At 60.5% G+C, this 20,247-nt stretch overlaps 1 protein-coding gene across 2 annotated transcripts; it reads left to right on the top strand.

Moving 5' to 3' along the window:
* Positions 1-2,292: 2,292 nt before the first annotated feature.
* HID1 (HID1 domain containing) lies at positions 2,293-20,078 on the top strand. Of its 2 annotated transcripts, none has more exons than XM_028130638.2 (19): positions 2,293-2,385; positions 8,346-8,495; positions 8,962-9,132; positions 9,656-9,769; positions 10,294-10,400; positions 10,632-10,748; positions 12,880-13,102; positions 13,283-13,339; positions 13,931-14,071; positions 14,204-14,294; positions 14,493-14,644; positions 14,740-14,818; positions 16,128-16,292; positions 16,696-16,923; positions 17,287-17,393; positions 17,840-17,920; positions 18,441-18,532; positions 18,720-18,878; positions 19,186-20,078. In XM_028130638.2, exons 1-19 carry the CDS (start codon positions 2,320-2,322, stop codon positions 19,247-19,249), a joined length of 2,364 nt encoding a protein of 787 aa, XP_027986439.1. In that variant the 5' UTR covers positions 2,293-2,319; the 3' UTR covers positions 19,250-20,078. The 2 variants fall into 2 exon arrangements, with proteins under 2 accessions (XP_027986439.1, XP_027986438.1); XM_028130637.2 differs by having other exon boundaries at positions 13,280-13,339.
* Positions 20,079-20,247: the final 169 nt, after the last annotated feature.

Raw genomic sequence — 20,247 nt, 5'->3', positions numbered from 1 at the left:
GACCACAATCTGTTTATTCATCAGACAATGGGCATTTGGGTTATTTTAAACTTTGGGTGATTATGAATGAAATTACTATCAGCAGTACACAGGCTTTTTGTGTGAGTATCTGTCTTAATTTCTCCTGGGTAAATACCACGAGTGGGATTATAGTTTTTACCTTTATAAGAAACTATAAATGCTCCCCATCCTCACCAATATTTGGTATGTCAGGATTTTTGGAAAAAACCCATTCTAATCTATATATATAAAAGGCTAATATGCCAAGTGTCCCTCCAACCATCCAACCGGTTGCTATGACGTGCACTGACCACCAGGGGGCAGACACTCAATGCAGGAGCTGCCAAGCTGTGGTGACTTGGCAGCTGTGGTTCTCAGGTGACACACTGGGAACCAGAGAGGAGGGAGCCCGATTCTAGGGTGCATCACCCAAGAACCGCCCTCTTGCAATCCGGGACCCCTCGGGGGGATGTTGGAGAGCCAGTTTCTGCCTGATCCTTGCAGGCCAGGCCGATGGAGCCCAACGGTGCACGAATCTGTGCACCGGGCCTCTAGTAGGTATATAATGGTTATCGTATTGTGGTTTCAATTTGCATCTTTTTAATGACTAAGATTCAGAGTTTTATTTTTATTTTTTAATCGATTTCAGAGAGGAAGGGAGAGGATAGAAATATCAATGATGGCAGAGAATCATTAATTGGCTACCTCCTGCACGCCCCCTACTGGAAATCAAGCCCGTAACCCTGGGCATGTGCCCTGACCAGAAATCAAACTGTGACCTCCTGGTTCATAGGTCGATGCTCAACTACTGAGCCACTGTGGATGGGCAGATTCAGAGTTTTTAATGTCACTCCGGGCTGGGCTAGAGTTGGGTGCTTTGTAGAGTGGACTGGGTTTTTTTTTTTAATGCCCAATAAAGGTGCCATTCATTCGTTATCTCAGAGCGATCAGAAAAGCCATGGAGCCTGCCCAGGATTTCATCCAGGGCAGGGAAAACACACCTCTGGAGCAAGGACAGACCTACTCTGTCCAGTCTGCTCACTCAGTGACATGTTGACACCCTGTCCCCTCCTTCCCGCCTCCACACCTGTCCTACTCTGCCTTTGCCACCCTTTGCTGCCTTGATGGTGCGTCCCTCATTTTTCACCGGTGGAATTCCTATTTAAGCTGCGTTTCACCTCCTTTTGAAGCATCTGGGATTTCCAGAAGCTTGCAGACACGGCATGCAAGATGATGTTACAGAAAAAGCGCAACCTCTTTGGGGGTGAGTTGGATTTTTATTTTTATTTATTTATTTTGCTTTGCTCCTTACTAGTTGTGTGACTTTGGGCAAGTAACTTAAATGTTTTGAGCCTCAATTTCCCCAAATGTATAATGTGGATAATACTTACCTCAGAGGTAGGATTCTGTTGTTAGCGATATTGTCATCATATTGTTATTATTAATTACTACTACTACTACTATTTTGCCTCTGTCAGAGGCTCCCTGGTTGAATCATGGCTGGTTCTTTTCTTGATTCTCTCCCTAGATAATTGCTCATTAAGAATAGGCCCTGTGACTTCAGCCCCTGTGCTCCCATTCTTGACAGTGTTGCTAAATACCAGTCCCTCAGCACGTTTGTTGAAATGGACGGACTTAAAAGGGTTTTCAGGGAAGGCAGGTGGCCAGAAAGGAGCTGTGGGACCCAGAGGGACTCCAGCTCTCATCAGACCCCCGCGCTGCTTTCCTGGAGCAGGCCATGGAGTCCGCCTTCCTCCCCCCGAATGGATGGTTGAGCCTGGGCTGTCTGGACACGTGGGTTTCACAGGTGAGAAAAAGGGGAACCAAGAGAGCAGATGCTAAATAATAGTAATAATAATAAGAAGAATAAGAAGAAGAAGAATGTGAGGACAGGATTGACAAGGAGTAAACTCAAGGGAGAGAGCTGGCTGAGAAAGTGCGGGCCCAGTGATGGCGCGGGGACCGGGAGGATCGGGGACTGGGGCTGGGGCGGAAATGGGAGATGGAGCGGGGACAGGGCAGAAGGAAGGGCGCGGAGGCATTGGGTCCGCTGAGACGGAGAGGCAGACTGGGCGCCAGGAGTGGACAGTGCCTGCCGAGGCTGCAGGTGCTGTGGGGGCGGGGCCTAGTGGGGCGGGGCCTAATGGGGGCGGAGCCACGGGAGGCGGGGCCGACGCCGGGCCGGCGGGCGGGGTGCCGCGCTCCGCTCTGCTCCTGCGAGAGCAGCGGGGGCCGCGGAGCTGGAGCTGGAGCTGGATCCCGAGCCGGGGCCGGGGCGGGAGTCGGGGTCGGGGCCGGGCCGGAGCGGGCTCCAACGCTATGGGGTCGGCCGACTCCAAGCTGAATTTCCGAAAGGCGGTGATCCAGCTCACCACCAAGACGCAGGTGCGCCCGGGACCCCGGCCTCCCCACCCACCTGCCGGGCTGGGGGCTGGGCAGGGCTGGGGGGGCTGTGCGAACTTGGCCTGCCCTGAGATGGGGGAACCAGCTGGGCCGGCGGGTGGTACTGAGGTCAGAGCCAAACCCCGTGGCCTGTACCCGATGCTCCATCCCTAGCCCCGGTCCCCCACCCCCAGCCTTCTCTCCCGGGAACATCCTCTCCCCGCGGCCGCTGCTGCCACCTTAGGCTGACGTGTGCCTACTTCCCCAGCCGGCATCGCCGCTGTCCACCCCCTGCCCATCCCCCATCCACTCCGTCCCTCCAGTCTTCTATCTTCAGCCTCTCCCCGCCTCCTCCCACCCGTCCACCTCCCTGCTCCCCTCCCTGCCCCTCGGTGCCCGCGGGTCCCGGACACACAGAGCCGGCTGACTCAATGCAAACAAAGCCGGGCCGGCGGCCGCCCTGGTCCGGGAAACAGCTGGTGCGTGGCGGCAGCAGCCTTGCTGGGCCCAGGTCGGTGCCCATGGCAGGAGAGGCCCAGCAGCCTGGCTAGAGGACCGGTTCCCAGGCCCGTGGAACCCAGTGTCCCAGCTGGGACCACTCCTGAGGGAGCTTCTCCTCTGAGGCCCAGCTGTGGGGACGGCTATGTTTGTGGTACCCTCTGTTCAGGGCTGAGAAACCTGCACATTGCCCTTGACCGGCTGGTGTGGGGCCTGGGGGTGTCTTGCAGCTTAGTCCATGCTCCCCCCAGTCCACAAGTGGCACAGAGGCCACCTCCTTACCTCCTCTGCCCCCCAAACAGGTCTTGGCCCACCAAGGCGGCTTCCTTGCCCACCCCTTCTCTCCTCACCCCTTGAATCAGGCCCTTCTGGCCACAGAGATGCCGGCCCTGACTCCCCAGATCCCCCACTTTCAAGGGAGTCAGGACCTGCTGCTATCTGGGGCTTTCCTCTCACCCCCAACCCCACCCCACCCGCCCCACTGCTCCTCAGCGCTCTGCTCTCTCTTGCTCTTGGCAGCTAGGGTGGGATGGAGGGAGCCATTTCCACAGCCAGCTGGTCACAGCTCCAGAGGCCAGACCACAGGTCCCACCCTCTCCCGTTCCCATGAGAGAAAGGCCAGGTGCTGGCCAATGCCCGGGGCCTCTGGAGAGTCCAGCTGGCGGAGGGGTGTGTGATAGGAACCAGACCTTGCTCCTTGCCGCTTCCCCGGGCTCCTGGGTCGTCTGGCCCTGGGCTCTCTAGGGTGGGGCGCCTCGGGCTGTGGGTGGCAGGGCGGCCAGCCCCTCAAGGTGGGGCCACAGAGAGGAGGAAGGCAGGCTCCAGTGTGTACCTACAACTGGAAACACCTTGTTGGAGAAATGAACTATGGGCTGTTGGCTCAGCTGCTGGGGTCCAGTGCTGGGCCAGCAGGACTAGCTCAGCCAGGTCCCAAGGGATCTGGGTGGACTATATTCCTACCTGCTCCAGCCGCCACCCCCCCCCCCCCCCCCAATACAATGATGGAGCTGACTGAGGCACTGGTGTCCCATTTCCCAGCTGAGGATAGTGCGTTGACTTGGGACAGGACTGAAGCCAGAGGCCAGCCTGGGTCTCCCTCTGGGGAGCACTGGGGCCGCCTGGAGGGAGCGACCCTCGGGGACTGACACCTCAGGTCCTGTGTAGTGACCTGGCTGGGGCAGCTTGGGAGTGAGGACCAGCTCCCAGGTAGTCATTCCAGACCTTGCCCCTCCATGTCTCCGAGGAGGTTCAGGCCGGTTGTCCACGGGGTACTCTCCAGTCCCGGGGCCCCCGGAGCTGTGCTGCAAACACAGTTTTGCTGTGGGCAGTGACCAGCCGGCCCCGCGCCTTTCCCCACCGCCCAGCCTTCCTGTGCTGCGTCCTGTTTCCTTCCTGCCTGGCCTGGGCCCGGCCCTGGTTCTGAGGGCCAGGAGCTTTGGCTGGGCTCCCTGCGTCTTTCCCAGGGGGGTGGGGCCCTGGAGGGGGACATTCCTGGACCTGGACCCTCTCCTCGATCCCACATGTTCTGAGGTTCTCTGCTGTTGGGCAGATGGGATCCGGTGGGTCCATGTTTACATGTGTGCACCTGTACGTGCATGTGCATGCCGTGGTGACTCAGTCCTCCAGGACAGGTCACCCCTTTGCAGGCTGGTCCTTCCCTCCTCCCCCCAGAAAGGTTTCCAAAGATGCACCTGGGCCCTCACGAGGGGGAGTTCCTGCCTGAGCAGGTCCTGGCAGAGCTGGGGTGAGAACAGCTGGTTTCCCACCGGGTAGCTCAGTCCCTGTGCCCCTGGTGGGGGCGGCCTGCCCGGCTGCTTCTTTTCAAAGAAACTGGCTTGGATTTTAGAGCGTCTTGGGTTTGGTGGAGCCCAGCTGGGGTAACTGAGGCAGGAGCTAAGCCATGTCTCTCCCCCCCCCTCTCAGAGCCTAAGGGGCCCCAGTGACCCTGGCCAATACCTATAGCATCAGGCTAGGCTGGTATGGTCAGGCAATGGTTGCCAAATTGAAGTGTCCAAGCCACGGTGGGATCGGTTGGGGAAGGGGGAGGTGAAAGTCACCACTCTTGAAGTTCAAAGCCAGCTCCCAGCTGGGACTCTCCTCTGTTCCAGGGCTGGCCTACCCTGGAGACACTTGCTTGATGAACTAGGTCAGAGGCCAAGTCTACTTGGTGTTGAGATGAGTTTCTGCCCCTTTAAGGGGGGTAGTGGTTACCTGGGAGGTGGGGAAGGTGTAGAGATGAGAGCTTCCCATAGGTGCTCCCAGATTGGGGAGGGAGGGCTCTTCATGTTTCTGGGATGTCCTTTCCCACCCCCACCCTGGCCACCCACACTGGGGTGTGGTGCCCCTGGGACCCCAGTGAGTGTCAGAGGGCTGTCCTGGCTGAGGGCGCCAGGTGCCGGCAAACCCCAGCCCCAAGGCTTCTCCTTTGGCCTCTGTTTCCCCCCCTCCCCTTCCCCCCTTCCCCACTAACTCGCTCTACCAGTTCTGGGACTGAGCGGGCCTTGGTGCCAGGCCTGTCCAGAGGGCCAAGGCCACATGCTGCCCTGTAGCTCGTGGGGGTTGTTGCTTGGGGAGTGGCCTGGGCACACCTGGACCTTGGTGAGGCTTGCGACCCCAGCCCTAACTCTGGACAGCCCCCCTGGCCCTCGGCCCTGCCTAGTGACTGGGCTGAAGGGGTAATTATAGCCTTTAGCTGAACAGATATCGCCTGAGCATCTGCCCTGTGCCTCAGCTGCAGGTCAGGGAGGAAGGGCTGTGGACGAAAGGGGCCTCAAGTCTGGTGGAGCCAGGGACCATGGTGAGTGGGTTGGGAGGGGGTTCCAAGGTGGGAGCAAGCCCATCTGTCCAGAGCTCTGGGAGACTTCTTGTAAGAAGTGGCTTCAGAGAACACAATTATTATTATTATTATTATTATTATTTAAACTAATTTCAGAGCTCTTTATTATTACTTTCTTTTTAATCTTCACTCGAGGACACTTTTCCATTGGTTTTTAGAGAGAGTGGAAGAGAGAGGGAAAGACAGAGAAATATTGATGTGAGAGAAACACATCCAATCAGTTGCCTCCTGCATGTGCCCCAACCAGGGCCCGGGCCGGGGAGGCGCCTGCAACCCAGGTACATGCCCTTGACCGGAATCGAAACCAGGACCCTTCCGTCTGCAGGCTGACGTTCTATCCACTGAGCCAAACAGGCTAGGGCCAGAATTATGATTATATTTTTCTTTATTTATTGATTAAGGTATTACATATGCGTCCTTAGCCCCCCATTGCCCCTCCCCCACCTCACCCCCGCTCATGCCCTGACCTCCCTAGTGTCTGTGTCCATTGGTTAGGCTTATATGCATGCATACAAGTCCTTTGGTTGATCTCTCCCCCTTACCCACACCCTCCCCTACCTTCCCTCTGAGGTTTGAGCATCTGATCCATGTTTCTCCGTCTCTGGATCTGTTTTTGTTCATCAGTTTATGTTGTTCATTATAGTCCACAAATGAGTGAGATCATGTGCTATTTATCTTTCTCTGACTGGCTTATTTCGCTTAGCATAATGCTCTCCAGGTCCATCCACGCTGTTGCAAATGGTAGGAGTTCCTTCCTTTTTTACAGCAGCATAGTATTCCATTGTGTAGATGTACCACAGTTTTCTAATCCACTCATCTGCTGATGGGCACTTAGGCTGTTTCCAAATCTCAGCTGTTGTAAATTGTGCTGCTATGAACATAGGGGTGCATCTATCCTTTCTGACTGGTGTTTCTAGTTTCTTGGGATATATTCCTAGAAGTGGGGTCACTGGGTCAAATGGGAGTTCCATTTTTAGTTTTAGAATTATTTTTTTAACAAGGTATTTCTTCTTCTCAATATAAGGGTAATGCATAGTACTACGTGTGGATCCATGGGGCTAGCCGGGCCCTTGATCAGCTCTTGCAGTGAAGGGAGAGCCTAGGGCAGTGGTCGGCAAACTCATTAGTCAACAGAGCCTAATATCAACAGCACAACGATTGAAATTTCTTTTGAGAGTCACATTTTTTAAACTTAAACTTCTAATGCCACTTCTTCAAAATAGACTCGCCCAGGCCGTGGTATTTCGTGGAAGAGCCACCCTCAAGGGGCCAAAGAGCCGCATGTGGCTCGCGAGCCGCCGTTTGCCGACCACTGGCCTAGGGTGACAGGACTCGGGGGACGGTCTCTTGCAGGAAGCGCTCTTCAGAAAGTAAGAGAGCCTGGTAGCCTGGCCCTCGGCAGAGGAACATTCAAAAGGAAGAAAATGGTAATAGTCCTGCGCTTACAGAAAAGCAGAACGAAAAAACAAAAACCACCCGGAGAGATCATTGCTGCTAACATGTCACTTTCGTGTAGGCTTTTGTTACTACACAAGTTAACACAAAACTGTGATAGTCTTTTATCCTTTTTCACGTACCCTGACACTGTGAATATCCATGGATATTCTTTGAAAACGTGATTCTGATGGCTGCGTAATATCCCTTCGTATGAATGTGCCTTCACTTTTTCCCCTTTTATTATTTATTCTTTTTTTAATTGTTTAAAGTATTACCTATAGTAGTACATATATCTCCTTTTTCCCCCCACTGACCTTCCCCCAGCCTCCCCTACCCCCGTCGCATGCCCTCATCCCACCCCCCAGTGTCTGTGTCCATTGGTTGTGCTTATATGCATGCATACAAGTCCCTTGGTTGATCTCTGCGCCTTTACCTTTGAAAGCACTCCCCGATTGTTGGCTATTTAGATTGAGGCCAACTTTTTACTGTTGCCAACAATCACACTTCCGTTGTCAACAATCACACTTCCGTTGTCAACAATAACACTTCCGTTGGCATCCTCATACATGCATAACTGTTTCCTTGGGAAATATTTCCAGACTATTACCATTCACAGGGATTGCCTGTATAATTCAAAAGGCATACGTGTGTTTAAGGCACGTTGCCTCCGTAGGGCTGGTGGGACTTTGGAATGTGTCAGGAGGGGTGGGCATGCTGGGAAGAGGGGGCAGTCTGAGGAAAGGCTAGGAGAAAAGATGGCCTGGCTGTGTTGTAGGGACAGCAGATACGGGCGTGTGTGCATGCACATGCATGTGTGTGCACATGTGTGTATGCAGGTGTGCAGCGTGTAGGTGTGTTTCGGTAAGGTCTGGGCTGACTGGCTGGCTGAGGTCTGGACTCAGTCCTGCAGGCAGGGGGGTTGGAGAAGGTCTCCAGAGAGGTGGATGGTCACACAGTCCCTCAATGCCCAGCGGACCCCTGACCATCTGTGCCACGTGTCCGCAGCCTGCCTGTGCGGGCCAGGACCCATGGTGGCCACATGGGAGGCTCCTGGGCACCAGCAGGGGTGGAGGAGTGTGGGGGGCCATGGCTGACCTCTTGGGGGTTTCCTTGGCTACATGTTGGGCAAACTATGGGCTCTTTGGCAAGGGATTGTGCAACTCTGGACACTGGGTTCCCCCCCACCCCCCAGCCCGTGGAAGCCACCGATGACGCCTTTTGGGACCAGTTCTGGGCGGACACGGCCACCTCGGTGCAGGATGTCTTTGCGCTGGTGCCGGCGGCGGAGATCCGGGCGGTGCGGGAGGAGTCACCCTCCAACCTGGCCACTCTGTGCTACAAGGTGAGGGTACCTGGCTCTCCCGCCACGCCCAGCTGGGCCATTTGCCACCCACTTGGGGACACTGATGCTGGCCCGCTCTGTGGTCCGAGACGTCTGGCGGGCCCTGGGTTCTGGGGAAGCGATCACAGGGAAGTGATCTGGGCCAGACCTTGCTGAGCACTTTCCACGGGTCAGCTCAGTTAGCTCGCCCTGTGCGGCTGCCACTGATAGTGTCACCGTTTTACAGATAAGGAAACTGAGGCTCAGGCGGGTGGTCGCTTAACAAGATCGCAGCCGATGAGTGGTGGGCTGGCCCACGTCCCGTCCACCTGGGCTGGCTGACCCTGTCTAGAGGGGGGCCCTGTGGGGTTGGGCCTCCACCTGTGGCCCCGCTGCCTCTCCCCCTCTGAGCCTGGGGTGCCCATCCCGAGCCACGAGCAGGGCCCCACTCCCCACCCTGCCAGCGTGCCCCTCTGCCGCCCCACAGGCTGTGGAGAAGCTGGTGCAGGGAGCCGAGAGCGGCTGCCACTCGGAGAAGGAGAAGCAGATTGTCCTGAACTGCAGCCGGCTGCTCACCCGCGTGCTGCCCTACATCTTCGAGGACCCGGACTGGAGGGGCTTCTTCTGGTCCACGGTGCCCGGGGCTGGGCGCGGAGAGGTCTGTGCCGGTCAGGGCTTGGGCGGGCGGGGCTGGGTGGGCAGTGGAGTTGTGACAGGGCGGAACCGGTCCAGCACAAGAACCAGGCCGGCCACACTCCTCCAGACCTCCTCGGGCTCTGGGGAGTGCGGGGTAGGGAGAGTGGGGCTCAATTCCTCTCCCCGAGCCCTCAGTTCCTCTCCCACGGTCTCTGCCCATACAGCTGGGCACAGCTGGGCACAGGGCAGCTAGGCCTCTCCCTCTGTCTCCCCTCCCCCCTCTGCCTGGGTTTATCTCCAGGCACCTGGCCGGGGGGCGGCCCAGTGGTTCCCTGGAGAGCTGAGGGGACACAGAGTCTCGGGGACATGCATGGCCTGGCCCCTCCCGTCAGTGGGAGGCTTCCTCGCTGCTCCCAGTCCGCTCTGGTTCTGTCCCAGTGACCGCCTGGGCCAGACCCCGTCCTCCTCCCTTCCCCCAAGCCCTGGGGCCGCCTCTCCTTGGCCGGCTCCCACTGAGGGGGCCCGGGGCGCTGTGTCCTGAGCAGGGAGAAGACGATGACGAGAATGCCCGGCCCCTGGCCGAGTCCCTGCTCCTGGCCATTGCCGACCTGCTCTTCTGCCCGGATTTTACCGTCCAGAGCCACCGGAGGAGCACTGTGGTGAGAGCCGGCTGGGAGGGCTCTGGCTCTGGGTTGGGGCTGAGTGAAGTTCTAGGGCAGGATGTTTCGGGGACAGGGCTGCATGGTCCCAGGGAGGGGTGGTGGCTGGCACAGCTGGAGTGGAGCCACCTGGTGCTCGGCCATGCCCCCTGCATCCGGGAGGCTGGGCACAGGCTCCTATTGTCTTTGCCTGGGCGGTGGGTGGGGGGTGGGGCTTGGGCACAGGAGGCCTGGCCCTTTCACTCTCCATCGGCCCACGGACTTGACCTTGAGTGCTTCCTGCCCCCCATCCCCGCCCACCACCAGACACACCCAATTCCATTCCCCTCCCTCCCCATCTCTCACACTGGACTGAGCGAGTGAAAGCGCCAGACTGGAGGGCATGAGCTAGAGGCTGAGAACATTATTTCTTCCCTGTGCGTTAGTGCCGGGGGCATTTGAGAATCTGTCTTTGGGGGAATAGGAGGGACAGGGGGGCCTAGGTTGGCCCTCCCAGCCCGATCGCTCCCTGACCTTGTCCCCAGGACTTGGCGGAGGACATGCACTCCCTGGACAGTTGTGAATACATCTGGGAGGCGGGCGTGGGCTTCGCTCACTCGCCGCAGCCCAACTATATCCACGACACGAACCGGTGAGCTTTCTTGGGCCCAGAGCACGTGGCCGCTGGACCTCAGGCCACGGCTCAGGGAGGGAACCCGCCATGGCCTTGCAGAGGGACGCTGGCCCCTGCTGACCCAGTGCAGCCTCACAGGGAGAAAATGGGGCCGTTTCTTTTCATGGACCTGAGCTGGGGCTGGGCAGGGTGGGCACGCCCTCCCAGGGGGAGCACTGGGATCCTCAGGGACTGCACCCCCTCCCCAAGGACGGAGCTGCTGAAGCTGCTGCTGACCTGCTTCTCGGAGGCCATGTACCTGCCTCCGGCTCCGGACAGTGGCAGCACCAACCCGTGGGTGCAGTTCTTTTGTTCCACAGAGAACAGGTGAGGCCCGCCCCTCAACCCCCACAACCCCGGCCTTCCTTCGCTTCTCTTCCTCCTTGTTCCAGGCGGCAGAGCCCAGGAGCTAAGGCCACGCTGCAGCCCTGGGAGTCTTATTTGGCGGGAGGTGCTGCCCCCTGGTGGTGATGACCTGTAACGTAACAGCCACACCTGCCAGTACTGTCCAATGTCCCACTGGGATCCCCGGGTGACAGGCGCCTGGATCCTCCATCTAGTAGAAATAGAATGCGAGCCACACATGCAATTTAAACATTTCTACTAGCGACATTAAAAAGTAAAAACGAAACAGGTGAAGTTAATGCTAATAATATGTTTGATTTAACCCAACCTAGCCAAAATATTAGCATGTAACATGCCATCAGTATACACAGTTATTGAGATGTGTGACATGCCCTTCTCATGCTGAGTTTTCAGGATCAGGTGTGTGGTTCACACAGCACCTCCCAGTTCGTACCTAGGACAGTGGTCGGCAAACTGCAGCTCGCGAGCCACATGCGGCTCTTTGGCCCCTTGAGTGTGGCTCTTCCACAAAATACCACGGCCTGGGCGAGTCTATTTTGAAGAGGTGGCATTAGAAGAAGTTTAAGTTTAAAAAAGTTGGCTCTCAAAAGAAATTCCAATCGTTGTACTGTTGGTATTTGGCTCTGTTGACTAATGAGTTTGCCGACCACTGGCCTAGGAGCTACTGCGGCTTGTATTGGGCAGTGCAATTTATTTATTTATTTTTTTTGGGGGGGGGGGTCAGTACAATTTAGACAATGGGTGGGGGGGCATAATGAATATACCCTGAAGGATGGGGAAGCCCGGCCCGAATGGGGTGCTCGCTCACGGGCCATGGGGGCTCATGTGAGTACATGAGGTGTCACATGGCGAGACCGAGTATTTGGAGCAGATACAGGCCATTCGGCTGTGCAGCTCCCGCTGTGCCCTGGGCTGTGCTGGCAGCACCGGAGCTCGTGTCCCCGAGGGTCCTGGTTCATCCCCTTCCAGACTCTGGTGCCCACATGGCACGCCTCCTCCTTCAGATTTTCCTGGCGTCCAACCGCCCCCGCCCCCCAGCAGGGAGCCCCGGGGACCCCTCCACCAGCCACAGTCCGGAGCCGGCCAGTTTTCCTCCTCAGCAGCCTTATCAGGCAGACGGCCACGCCGTGCCCCTCGCTCACCTCTCTGGGTCTCCGTTTCCTCATCCGTAAGATGAGGAGCTTGAACCCTGACATCTCACAGATCTCTGAATGGAGCCACCCGGGGCCTGGGAACTGGGTGACTGAGCGTGTGCTCTGCTTCCTGAGGGAGGCTCCCCTCCCGTGGGCCACCAGCCCCTCTCGGAGCCCCGAGGGAGGGCGCCTGCCCCTCACAAGCCCGGGGGCCACTTCATCACACACTTGCCCCAGCCTGTAGGCCGCCCGGCACCGAGACTGAGCCTGATGGGAACGGTGGGTTTGGTGCTTCTGATGTGTCGATGCGGCTCATCGATTGTGCACTGGGGCGGGGGGCGGGGGGGAGCCCACATGTGTGGGGCGGGGGTGTGGCACATCTCTGGACCTTCTTCAATTTTGCTGTGAACCTCTAAAAATAGTATAAAAGAAAAGAATGGGCTTCATGCCCGGCCGGCGTGGCTCAGGGGTTGAGCATCGACCTATGGTATGAACAAGGAGGTCACAGTTCAATTCCCGGTGGGGGCACATGCCCAGGTTGTGGGCTCGATCCCCAGTGTGGGGCGTGCAGGAGGCAGCCAATCAATGATTCTCTCCCATCATTGATGTTTCTATCTCTCTCTCCCCCTCTCCCTCTCTGAAATAAATAATAATAATAATAATAATAATAACAACAATAATAAACTAGACTTCACCCCTGGCGGGAGGAGTCTGAGGGGTGTTTACCTGACTTCCTCCCAAGAGCCCCTCCTGACCGGCCCTCCCACTCTGGGGAATAATTCCTCCTGCCGCAGCCCAGCCTGGTGTGGTCCCGGTCCGGAAGGGACGAGCTCCCGGCTCTGCGGCCCGGCCCCGCCCAGAGCTGGCGCTGAAGCTCGTGTTGAAGGAGCGGATGGCGGTCGGGATGGAGGAGACTGGGCCTGGGGGGTCTCCCAGTCCCCTCGCTCCTCTCCCTGCAGACACGCCCTGCCCCTCTTCACCTCCCTGCTCAACACCGTGTGTGCCTATGACCCTGTGGGCTACGGGATCCCCTACAACCACCTGCTCTTCTCCGACTACCGGGAGCCCCTGGTGGAGGAGGCTGCCCAGGTGCTCATCGTCACCCTGGACCACGACAGCGCCGCCAGTGCCAGCCCCACCGTGGATGGCACCACCACAGGCACTGCCATGGATGACGTCGATGTAAGAACAGGAGGGGGGCGGGGCCTCTGGCCAGATGGCACCCCCTCTAGCAGAGCTGGGCGAGGGATACCCAGTGGGCACCTTGTGGTGAGCCGGGGGGTCGAGGGGGCACAGCTGCCTAGGCCTGGGGTAGGGGCAGAGGGTGGGGGCACCTGCTCACCCCGGCTCCACCCTCAGCAGCCTCCAGGGCCCGAGAACCTGTTTGTGAACTACCTGTCCCGAATCCACCGTGAGGAGGTGAGTCTCGATGCCCACCCCACAGGGTTATGGCCTTGCAGGGGGTCGGGGGGGGGGGCGGGTGAGATGGGGGTGGGGGAAGTCCTCACCTAAAGGAACCATAGTCCCCATGGTCTCCGGCCACTACAGTAAAACAGTGACAGCAGGACTGTGAGGGTCTCAATCTGCAGAAACGGGCCAATGGCCTCAGCTGGGTGAGGGGAACTGGGAAGGCTTCCAGGAGGAGGGGGCTGTGGTGGCCAGTTTGTCAAAGGTCAAGGGAGGGGGATGTAGTGGCCCTAAAGGTCAGGCAGACCCAAGTTCATGTGTCTGATGTGATCCCAAAGCCCTGCCCTCTGCAGCTGCCGCAGGGGCCCGTCCCTGTGCCCGGGCCTTGTGAGGACTGAGTGAGGGCACAGCACAGCCCGGCGGGTAGCGGGTGCTCCGAGAGCGACCCTCTTGTGGGAGGGAAGGGCCCCTCCGGGCCAGCCTTGGACTCGGCTTCCGGAGGGGCTCCCCCAGGACAGCTATTCTCGGGTGGGGCCGGGCTCTGGGGGAGGGAGAGGCCTTTTTCGGGAGCCGGACTGGACAGGCCCCTGCGCTCCCTCCCAGGACTTCCAGTTCATCCTCAAGGGCATAGCCCGGCTGCTGTCCAACCCCCTGCTCCAGACCTACCTGCCCAACTCCACCAAGAAGATCCAGTTCCACCAGGAGCTGCTGGTCCTCTTCTGGAAGCTCTGCGACTTCAACAAGGTGGGCCAGCGGCGGGCAGGCCGGGCCAGGGGTGGGCAGTGTCTGGGGAGCCTCCCGGAGGGGGAGAGGGGGGACGGAGCTGCCCCTCCCTCTGACCCTGCCTGCCTGCCTGCTCCCTCCTCCCTCCCCCAGAAATTCCTCTTCTTTGTGCTGAAGAGCAGCGACGTGCTGGACATCCTGGTCCCCATCCTCTACTTCCTCAACGATGCCCGAGCGGATCAGTGTGAGGAGGGGCGTGCACAGGGTGGGAGGCGCACAGGGTGGGAGGCGCACAGGGTGGGAGGGGTCCTTGGAGAGGGGTGGCCTGGCCAGTCTGGCCACCTCCCAGGAGCTCAGACGCCCCCGGGATGGCCCCTGCCCTTGGGCTCCCTTCCTTCCCCCCCACCCTGTGTGGTGACCCCCCCCACGCCCCCTGTCACAGCTCGGGTGGGCCTGATGCACATTGGTGTCTTCATCTTGCTGCTTCTGAGTGGGGAGCGGAACTTCGGGGTGCGGCTGAATAAGCCCTACTCAGTGCGCGTGCCCATGGACATTCCGGTCTTCACGGGCACCCATGCTGACCTGCTCATTGTGGTAAGGGGGCCCCTGGGTGCATGGGGGTGGTGTCCTCTTGGCCGAGTTTGGAGGCAGAGGGGACCCCATGGCCGCCCCTCTGCTCCCCGGCGCAGGTGTTCCATAAGATCATCACCAGCGGGCACCAGCGGCTGCAGCCCCTCTTCGATTGCCTGCTCACCATCGTGGTGAACGGTAGGGGCCCCCCCCCCACCCCGCCTGGAACCCGCCTCCCCCCCTGCTCACCACCAGGTGGCGCTAGGCCACAGGCTGACTTGCCCTTGCCAGCCACTCCCTGCTTCAAACCCTTGTCCCATAGCAATGCAAGGGCAGCCACCTGTGTACTGGTCAGTCCTCTCGTGGCCGCAGGAAAAAGGAAAGGAAGCCACAGGTGGCAGTAATTTTGTAGTAGACGTGACTTAACCCCCTACGTCCAGAACGCCATCAGCTCCATGTGCAGCCAAGATACTTTACATCCGTTCACATCCAGGCTTCAACATCTTACGTGCGACGCACACGTGCAGCGCCATCCGTTAGGGCTACCCACGTTTCCGGGCTTAATAGTCACACGTGGCTCGTGGCTACGGTTTGGGCCAGTGCGGGTCTGGACCGGCCCAGTCCTGGGTGCCCTGATGTGCCCCGCCCACCAGGGAGGACTGCGGACAGCTGCCTGGGAGGGGCGGGGCTCAGGTCGGCGGGAGAGCTGGGTCCAGCGAGGCGGCAGTGGTGGGCGGGGGCAGGATGACTTCAGCGTGGCTGCCTTTTGGAGACCATGGTCCCGGGTGGGTGGGGTGGTACAGGGCCTCTAGCTCCGCCGTGAGCCCGGGGGCCTTCCCTAATGGTTCACTCAACTGGCTCCATCCGCAAATCTTAGCCGGGCCCTGGCTGCGTGGGGCCAGCTCGGAGAATGCATCTCTGAGCCAGGCAGCCACCGTCCCTGCCCCGGCTGGTGAGGGAGGACCTGAGACAAGGAAGCGCACAGGTCAATGGTGTGTGACTCCAGGCTGTGTGCAGCGTTTCATCCGATCCCCCCTCCCTCCCCCGCCCCCCACGGGCTATGCCACAAATACGTGTTTAATTCTATGGAGACTATCACTCGGATGTGCTAGCAAGACGTAGCGATCCTGAGTTTGTAGTCCTGTCCCATCGTTTTACCACTGCGGGACTTGGGGCAAGTCTGTGTACCTCTCCGAGCCTCAGTGTCCTCACCTGTAAAATGGGGATGGTTTTGAATATGACCCACCTCCCGCTCAGGGGGGGTGGGGAGCGGTGGGCGGGATGGCGCGTGTGAGTGGTTTGGTAAACAGGACAGCTGTCCGCACGGCGGAGGGACAAGCGTGGAACTAAACTGCTCCCAGGGTGGCCTCGGCCTCTGGGGTGTCCTCTTCCTGGCTTTTCAGGGACTTGGCAGGCGGGGGGCGGGGAGAGCATCTTGTCCTGCTCGGGCCCAGGCCGTGCCCGGGTGGCTGGCGGGGCCCAGGGGTAAGCCGAGCCCCTCCTGCAGTGTCCCCCTACCTCAAGAGCCTGTCCATGGTGGCGGCCAACAAGCTGCTGCACCTGCTGGAGGCCTTCTCCACCACCTGGTTCCTCTTCTCGGCCGCCCAGAACCACCACCTGGTCTTCTTCCTGCTGGAGGTCTTCAACAACATCATCCAGTACCAGTTCGACGGTGAGGCCCCGCCCCGCCCCGCCCCGCCGGGCCTCGGGGGCAGGAGGTGGGGGCGCCGTGGGCGAGGATACCTTCCTGTCTAAGGGGTAACAGTCCTCTGCCCCCCGGTTTGTCCCACGGGTATTTATTGAGCACCTGCTGTGGACCAAGCCCCGTGCCGGGTGCGGGGGATGCCCCGTGGCGTTCACAGCTGGGATGGAGGCGGGGAGGGCGGCTTTAAACAGATGGCCACACGGACAGATCCTCTTAGTCTGGGGAGGGGGACGTTCTGACGGGCACGGCCTGGACGGGGTCACCGAGGCCGGGCTGCCTGGCGTCAATCAGGGCCTGGGCACTTGGCTGTGGACGCATAACCTCTGTGAGCCTCGGTTTCCGGTGGTGAGATGGTGCTCCTTCCCCACAGGCAACTCCAACCTGGTCTATGCCATCATCCGGAAGCGCAGCGTCTTCCACCAGCTGGCCAACCTGCCCACCGACCCGCCCGCCATCCACAAGGCCCTGCAGCGGCGCCGGAAAGCGCCCGAGCCCTTGTCCCGCACCAGCTCCCAGGACGGCGCCTCCATGGAGGGCTCCCGCCCGGCCGCCCCCGCCGAGCCGGGCACCCTCAAGACCAGCCTGGTGGCCACCCCAGGTCTGGCGCTGGCGGGCGGCAGAGGGTGTGGACACCGGCATGGGTGGGGGCTGGACAGGGTCTTGGCGGGGGGGTGTCACCCCATCTCTGGCAAAGGGCATGGGAAACTGAGTAGGTGGGGATGGCAGCTGAGTCTGGGGCAGAGATACTGGAGCCCAGAGGGAAAGCTTAGTGGGGCACTAGCCTCACGCCTGGGTGTGGGCTCTATGAGGGGTGCGGTCAGGGTGGGGGCATTGGGGGATCAGGCACAGCGGCTCTAAAGTGGGGGGGGGGGAGAGGGAGCCTGGAGGGGGCGGGGCCCGGTGGAGACGCTGCCCAGGAGGGCACTGGGCAGGGGTCCTCACGCCCACCTGGGCCCCCCAGGCATCGACAAGCTGACGGAGAAGTCCCAGGTGTCCGAGGATGGCACCTTGCGGTCCCTGGAGCCTGCGCCCCCACAGAGCCCCGCGGACGGCAGTCCAGCTGAGGAGGTGGGCGAGGGGCTCTGGCCTGGGGGTGCGGGCCCGGCCTAGGCCGCCTGGGTCACCCGCAGCAGAGGGGCGGGCACCCGCGGAGTCTCCGTGGAGGGCGCTTTCCCAGACCCTCCCTTTTTATTGGTCCTGGGCTTAGCCCTTGGCCTTCAGACTCCTCATCCATCAGCCTTATCTGCGGCCGGGCTGGCCTTTACCCTCAACCTGTCACGGGCTGGGCTGGGTCGGGCAGGGCTCGGGGCCCAGGGCCCAGGGCAAAGGGTGCGGGCTGGGCTGGCCCTCCTTGGGAGTGAGCCCCCCCTGCTCCCGGGCCAGTGGGGAGACCTCACTGCCCTCCCGGGTTCCAGACTGTGGGGTGGGCTGGAAGAGGGGCTGCTGCTCTGCCCTCCGCCCTCACCCTGTACCCATGCCTCCCACCCTCACTCCCACCCCTTCCCGGGGACCAGGAGCCCAGCCCGACGTGGCGGGAGCAGCGGCGACTGTCCAGCGCCTCAGCCAGCGGGCAGTGGAGCCCCACGTCGGAGTGGGTGAGGGTTGGGGCAGGGGGCACCCCCGTGGGGGCTGGGTCCGGGGCCCTGGGACGAGCATCAGCTCAGGAAAGCCTCGGTGGGAATGTGTCCGAGTCCCAGGACTGGCCCGGGAGCCACACTCGGGACCAGTCCTCCTGGCCGGCTGACCGTGGCCTCCCTCTGACCCGGGGTGGAGCTCCAGTTGCCACAGCACTGGTTTTCCTCATGAACCACCCTCCCACCCTCCTTCCCTGGATTGCCCGTCCCTGTCTGTCCTGAGGCCACACTCATGGCGCTTGCATGGGGGGAATCAACACTCCTGCCTGAGCATGCCCTGGTGAGGTCCAAGGGGACCGTGTCTGGCATGTAGGATGTCTCAATGCCAGGCCACGGCTGACCGTGAACAACAGTCACTGCTCAGGGGCGCGGCCCGTCCAGGCCTTGCGGAGTGATCTGGGACACTCTGGCCCGGGGGAGCCTGCAGTTCTGGGTCAGGGTCAGGTTTCCCCAATGCCAGGAGCCCCGGTCCCTCCCCCAGGTCCTCTCCTGGAAGGCGAAGCTGCCGCTGCAGACCATCATGCGGCTGCTGCAGGTGCTGGTGCCCCAGGTGGAGAAGATCTGCATTGACAAGTGAGGCCCTGGGGGTGAGGGTGGGGGTGGGGGGACAGGTGGGCTCTGAGCAGGGGCCAGTCCAGGCTTGGGTGGGGTATGATGGGGGGCAGGGGCCTCGGGGTTCCAGGGTGAGCCCCATGCTCCCCTTGACCTGCATGGTGGGCTTTCCACGTGAGCATGTGGAAGACACCCCCATCCCCGGCAGGGGCCTGACGGACGAGTCGGAGATCCTGCGGTTCCTGCAGCACGGCACCCTGGTGGGGCTGCTGCCCGTGCCCCACCCCATCCTCATCCGGAAGTACCAGGCCAACTCGGGCACGGCCATGTGGTTCCGCACCTACATGTGGGGTGTCATCTACCTGAGGTGGGCCCCGTGGGGTGGGGCGTCACCAGCTGGGTGGGCCTGGCGTCTGCCTGAGGGTCTGCCCAGTGGGGCTCATCAGGGTCTCAGCACTGGGTCCCACCATCGTAGTGGGGTTAATGCCAAGACAGTTAACTGGGGTGGTCCTGTCTGGTGGAGGGTGGGCACCCAGGGTCCAGGGTGGGACATTGGGATGGGCATTGGGGTGGGCACTGGGGCGGGAGGGGTCTGGGCGGTGTCACTGCCCAGCACCTCCCGGTCTTCTCTGCGAGGCCTCCCCGTGCCCAGTGACAGCCCCCTCCCTCCGCAGGAATGTGGACCCGCCCGTCTGGTATGACACGGACGTGAAGCTGTTTGAGATCCAGCGGGTGTGAGGATGGAAATCGACAAGGATCAGGGGCCAGGAGAGGGTGGGGGGCCCTGGCCCCCCCATCCTCCTCCCCACACCCCGACCCACTGACCGTTCTGAGCTTTAACTTACTATGATCAGGGCTGGGGCTGGCAGAGTGACCGAGCCCGGGGTGGCAGCTCCCGGGAGGAGGCCCCTGACAGCTGGGATGCCGGGGATCGGCTCTGACCTTGCCCGAACTCCCCCACCCACTCCTGGAGCGTCCTGTCTCCCTGGCCAGAGCCCCACCTCCCTCTGCTCCCCCTCAAGACCCGTCTCTATGCGGACCCTCGGTGCCCGCCCAGCTCCCGGAGGCCACCTGTGCCCTCTGCGTTGTCTAAAGGGAGCTGTGGGCTGTTCCTTGAGGCACCTGGGCAGTGCGGGAGCCTTAGTCTCCTACCTGAAGCCACCTGTGCGGCCTGGCTCGCTGCCAGGACCTGAGGGAGGAGGGTGTGTGGCCAGGGGGCTTGAGGAGGCTGGGGGCTGGCTGGCTGCAAGAGCCAGGCTGGGGGAACCCCATGCATTTTAGGGGTTTGGCGTGTCGAGGGTATCCTGCTATATTCTTCCTGGTCAGTGGAGACAGCCTGGCCTCATCTTATATCCAGTAACGGGGGCAAAGGGAACAAGGAGGGGGGGCAGCAGTTCAGTCCTCCCCACCCCCACCCACTGCCTGGAGGACCTGTGGGGGGCAGGACGCCACCCCTCCACCCTCCCCTTCGTCCTCCGGGCTCCGGCCTCTGGCCTCCCTCACCCCACCTGTGTCAGTACAATCTTTGCTGTGTACAATCGGCCACTTTACACAATAAACCCCTGTCCACGCCCTGGCTGTCTGTGCTCGGAGGGAGCTGAGGATTCTGCCTCCCAGAAGTGAATCCCCAGAGGGCCTAGGTGCCTGCTGGGAACCCGTGTTGGTCATTTTCTTGGGGGTGAGGGGGCTGGAGCATTGGACCCCTGGGCTGTGGCCACAGAGAAAGCCCACAGGAG

This window comes from Eptesicus fuscus, chromosome 20, assembly GCF_027574615.1.
Source record: "Eptesicus fuscus isolate TK198812 chromosome 20, DD_ASM_mEF_20220401, whole genome shotgun sequence".
NCBI classification, from domain to species: domain Eukaryota; kingdom Metazoa; phylum Chordata; class Mammalia; order Chiroptera; family Vespertilionidae; genus Eptesicus; species Eptesicus fuscus.
This window is presented reverse-complemented; position numbering and strand designations above follow the sequence as displayed.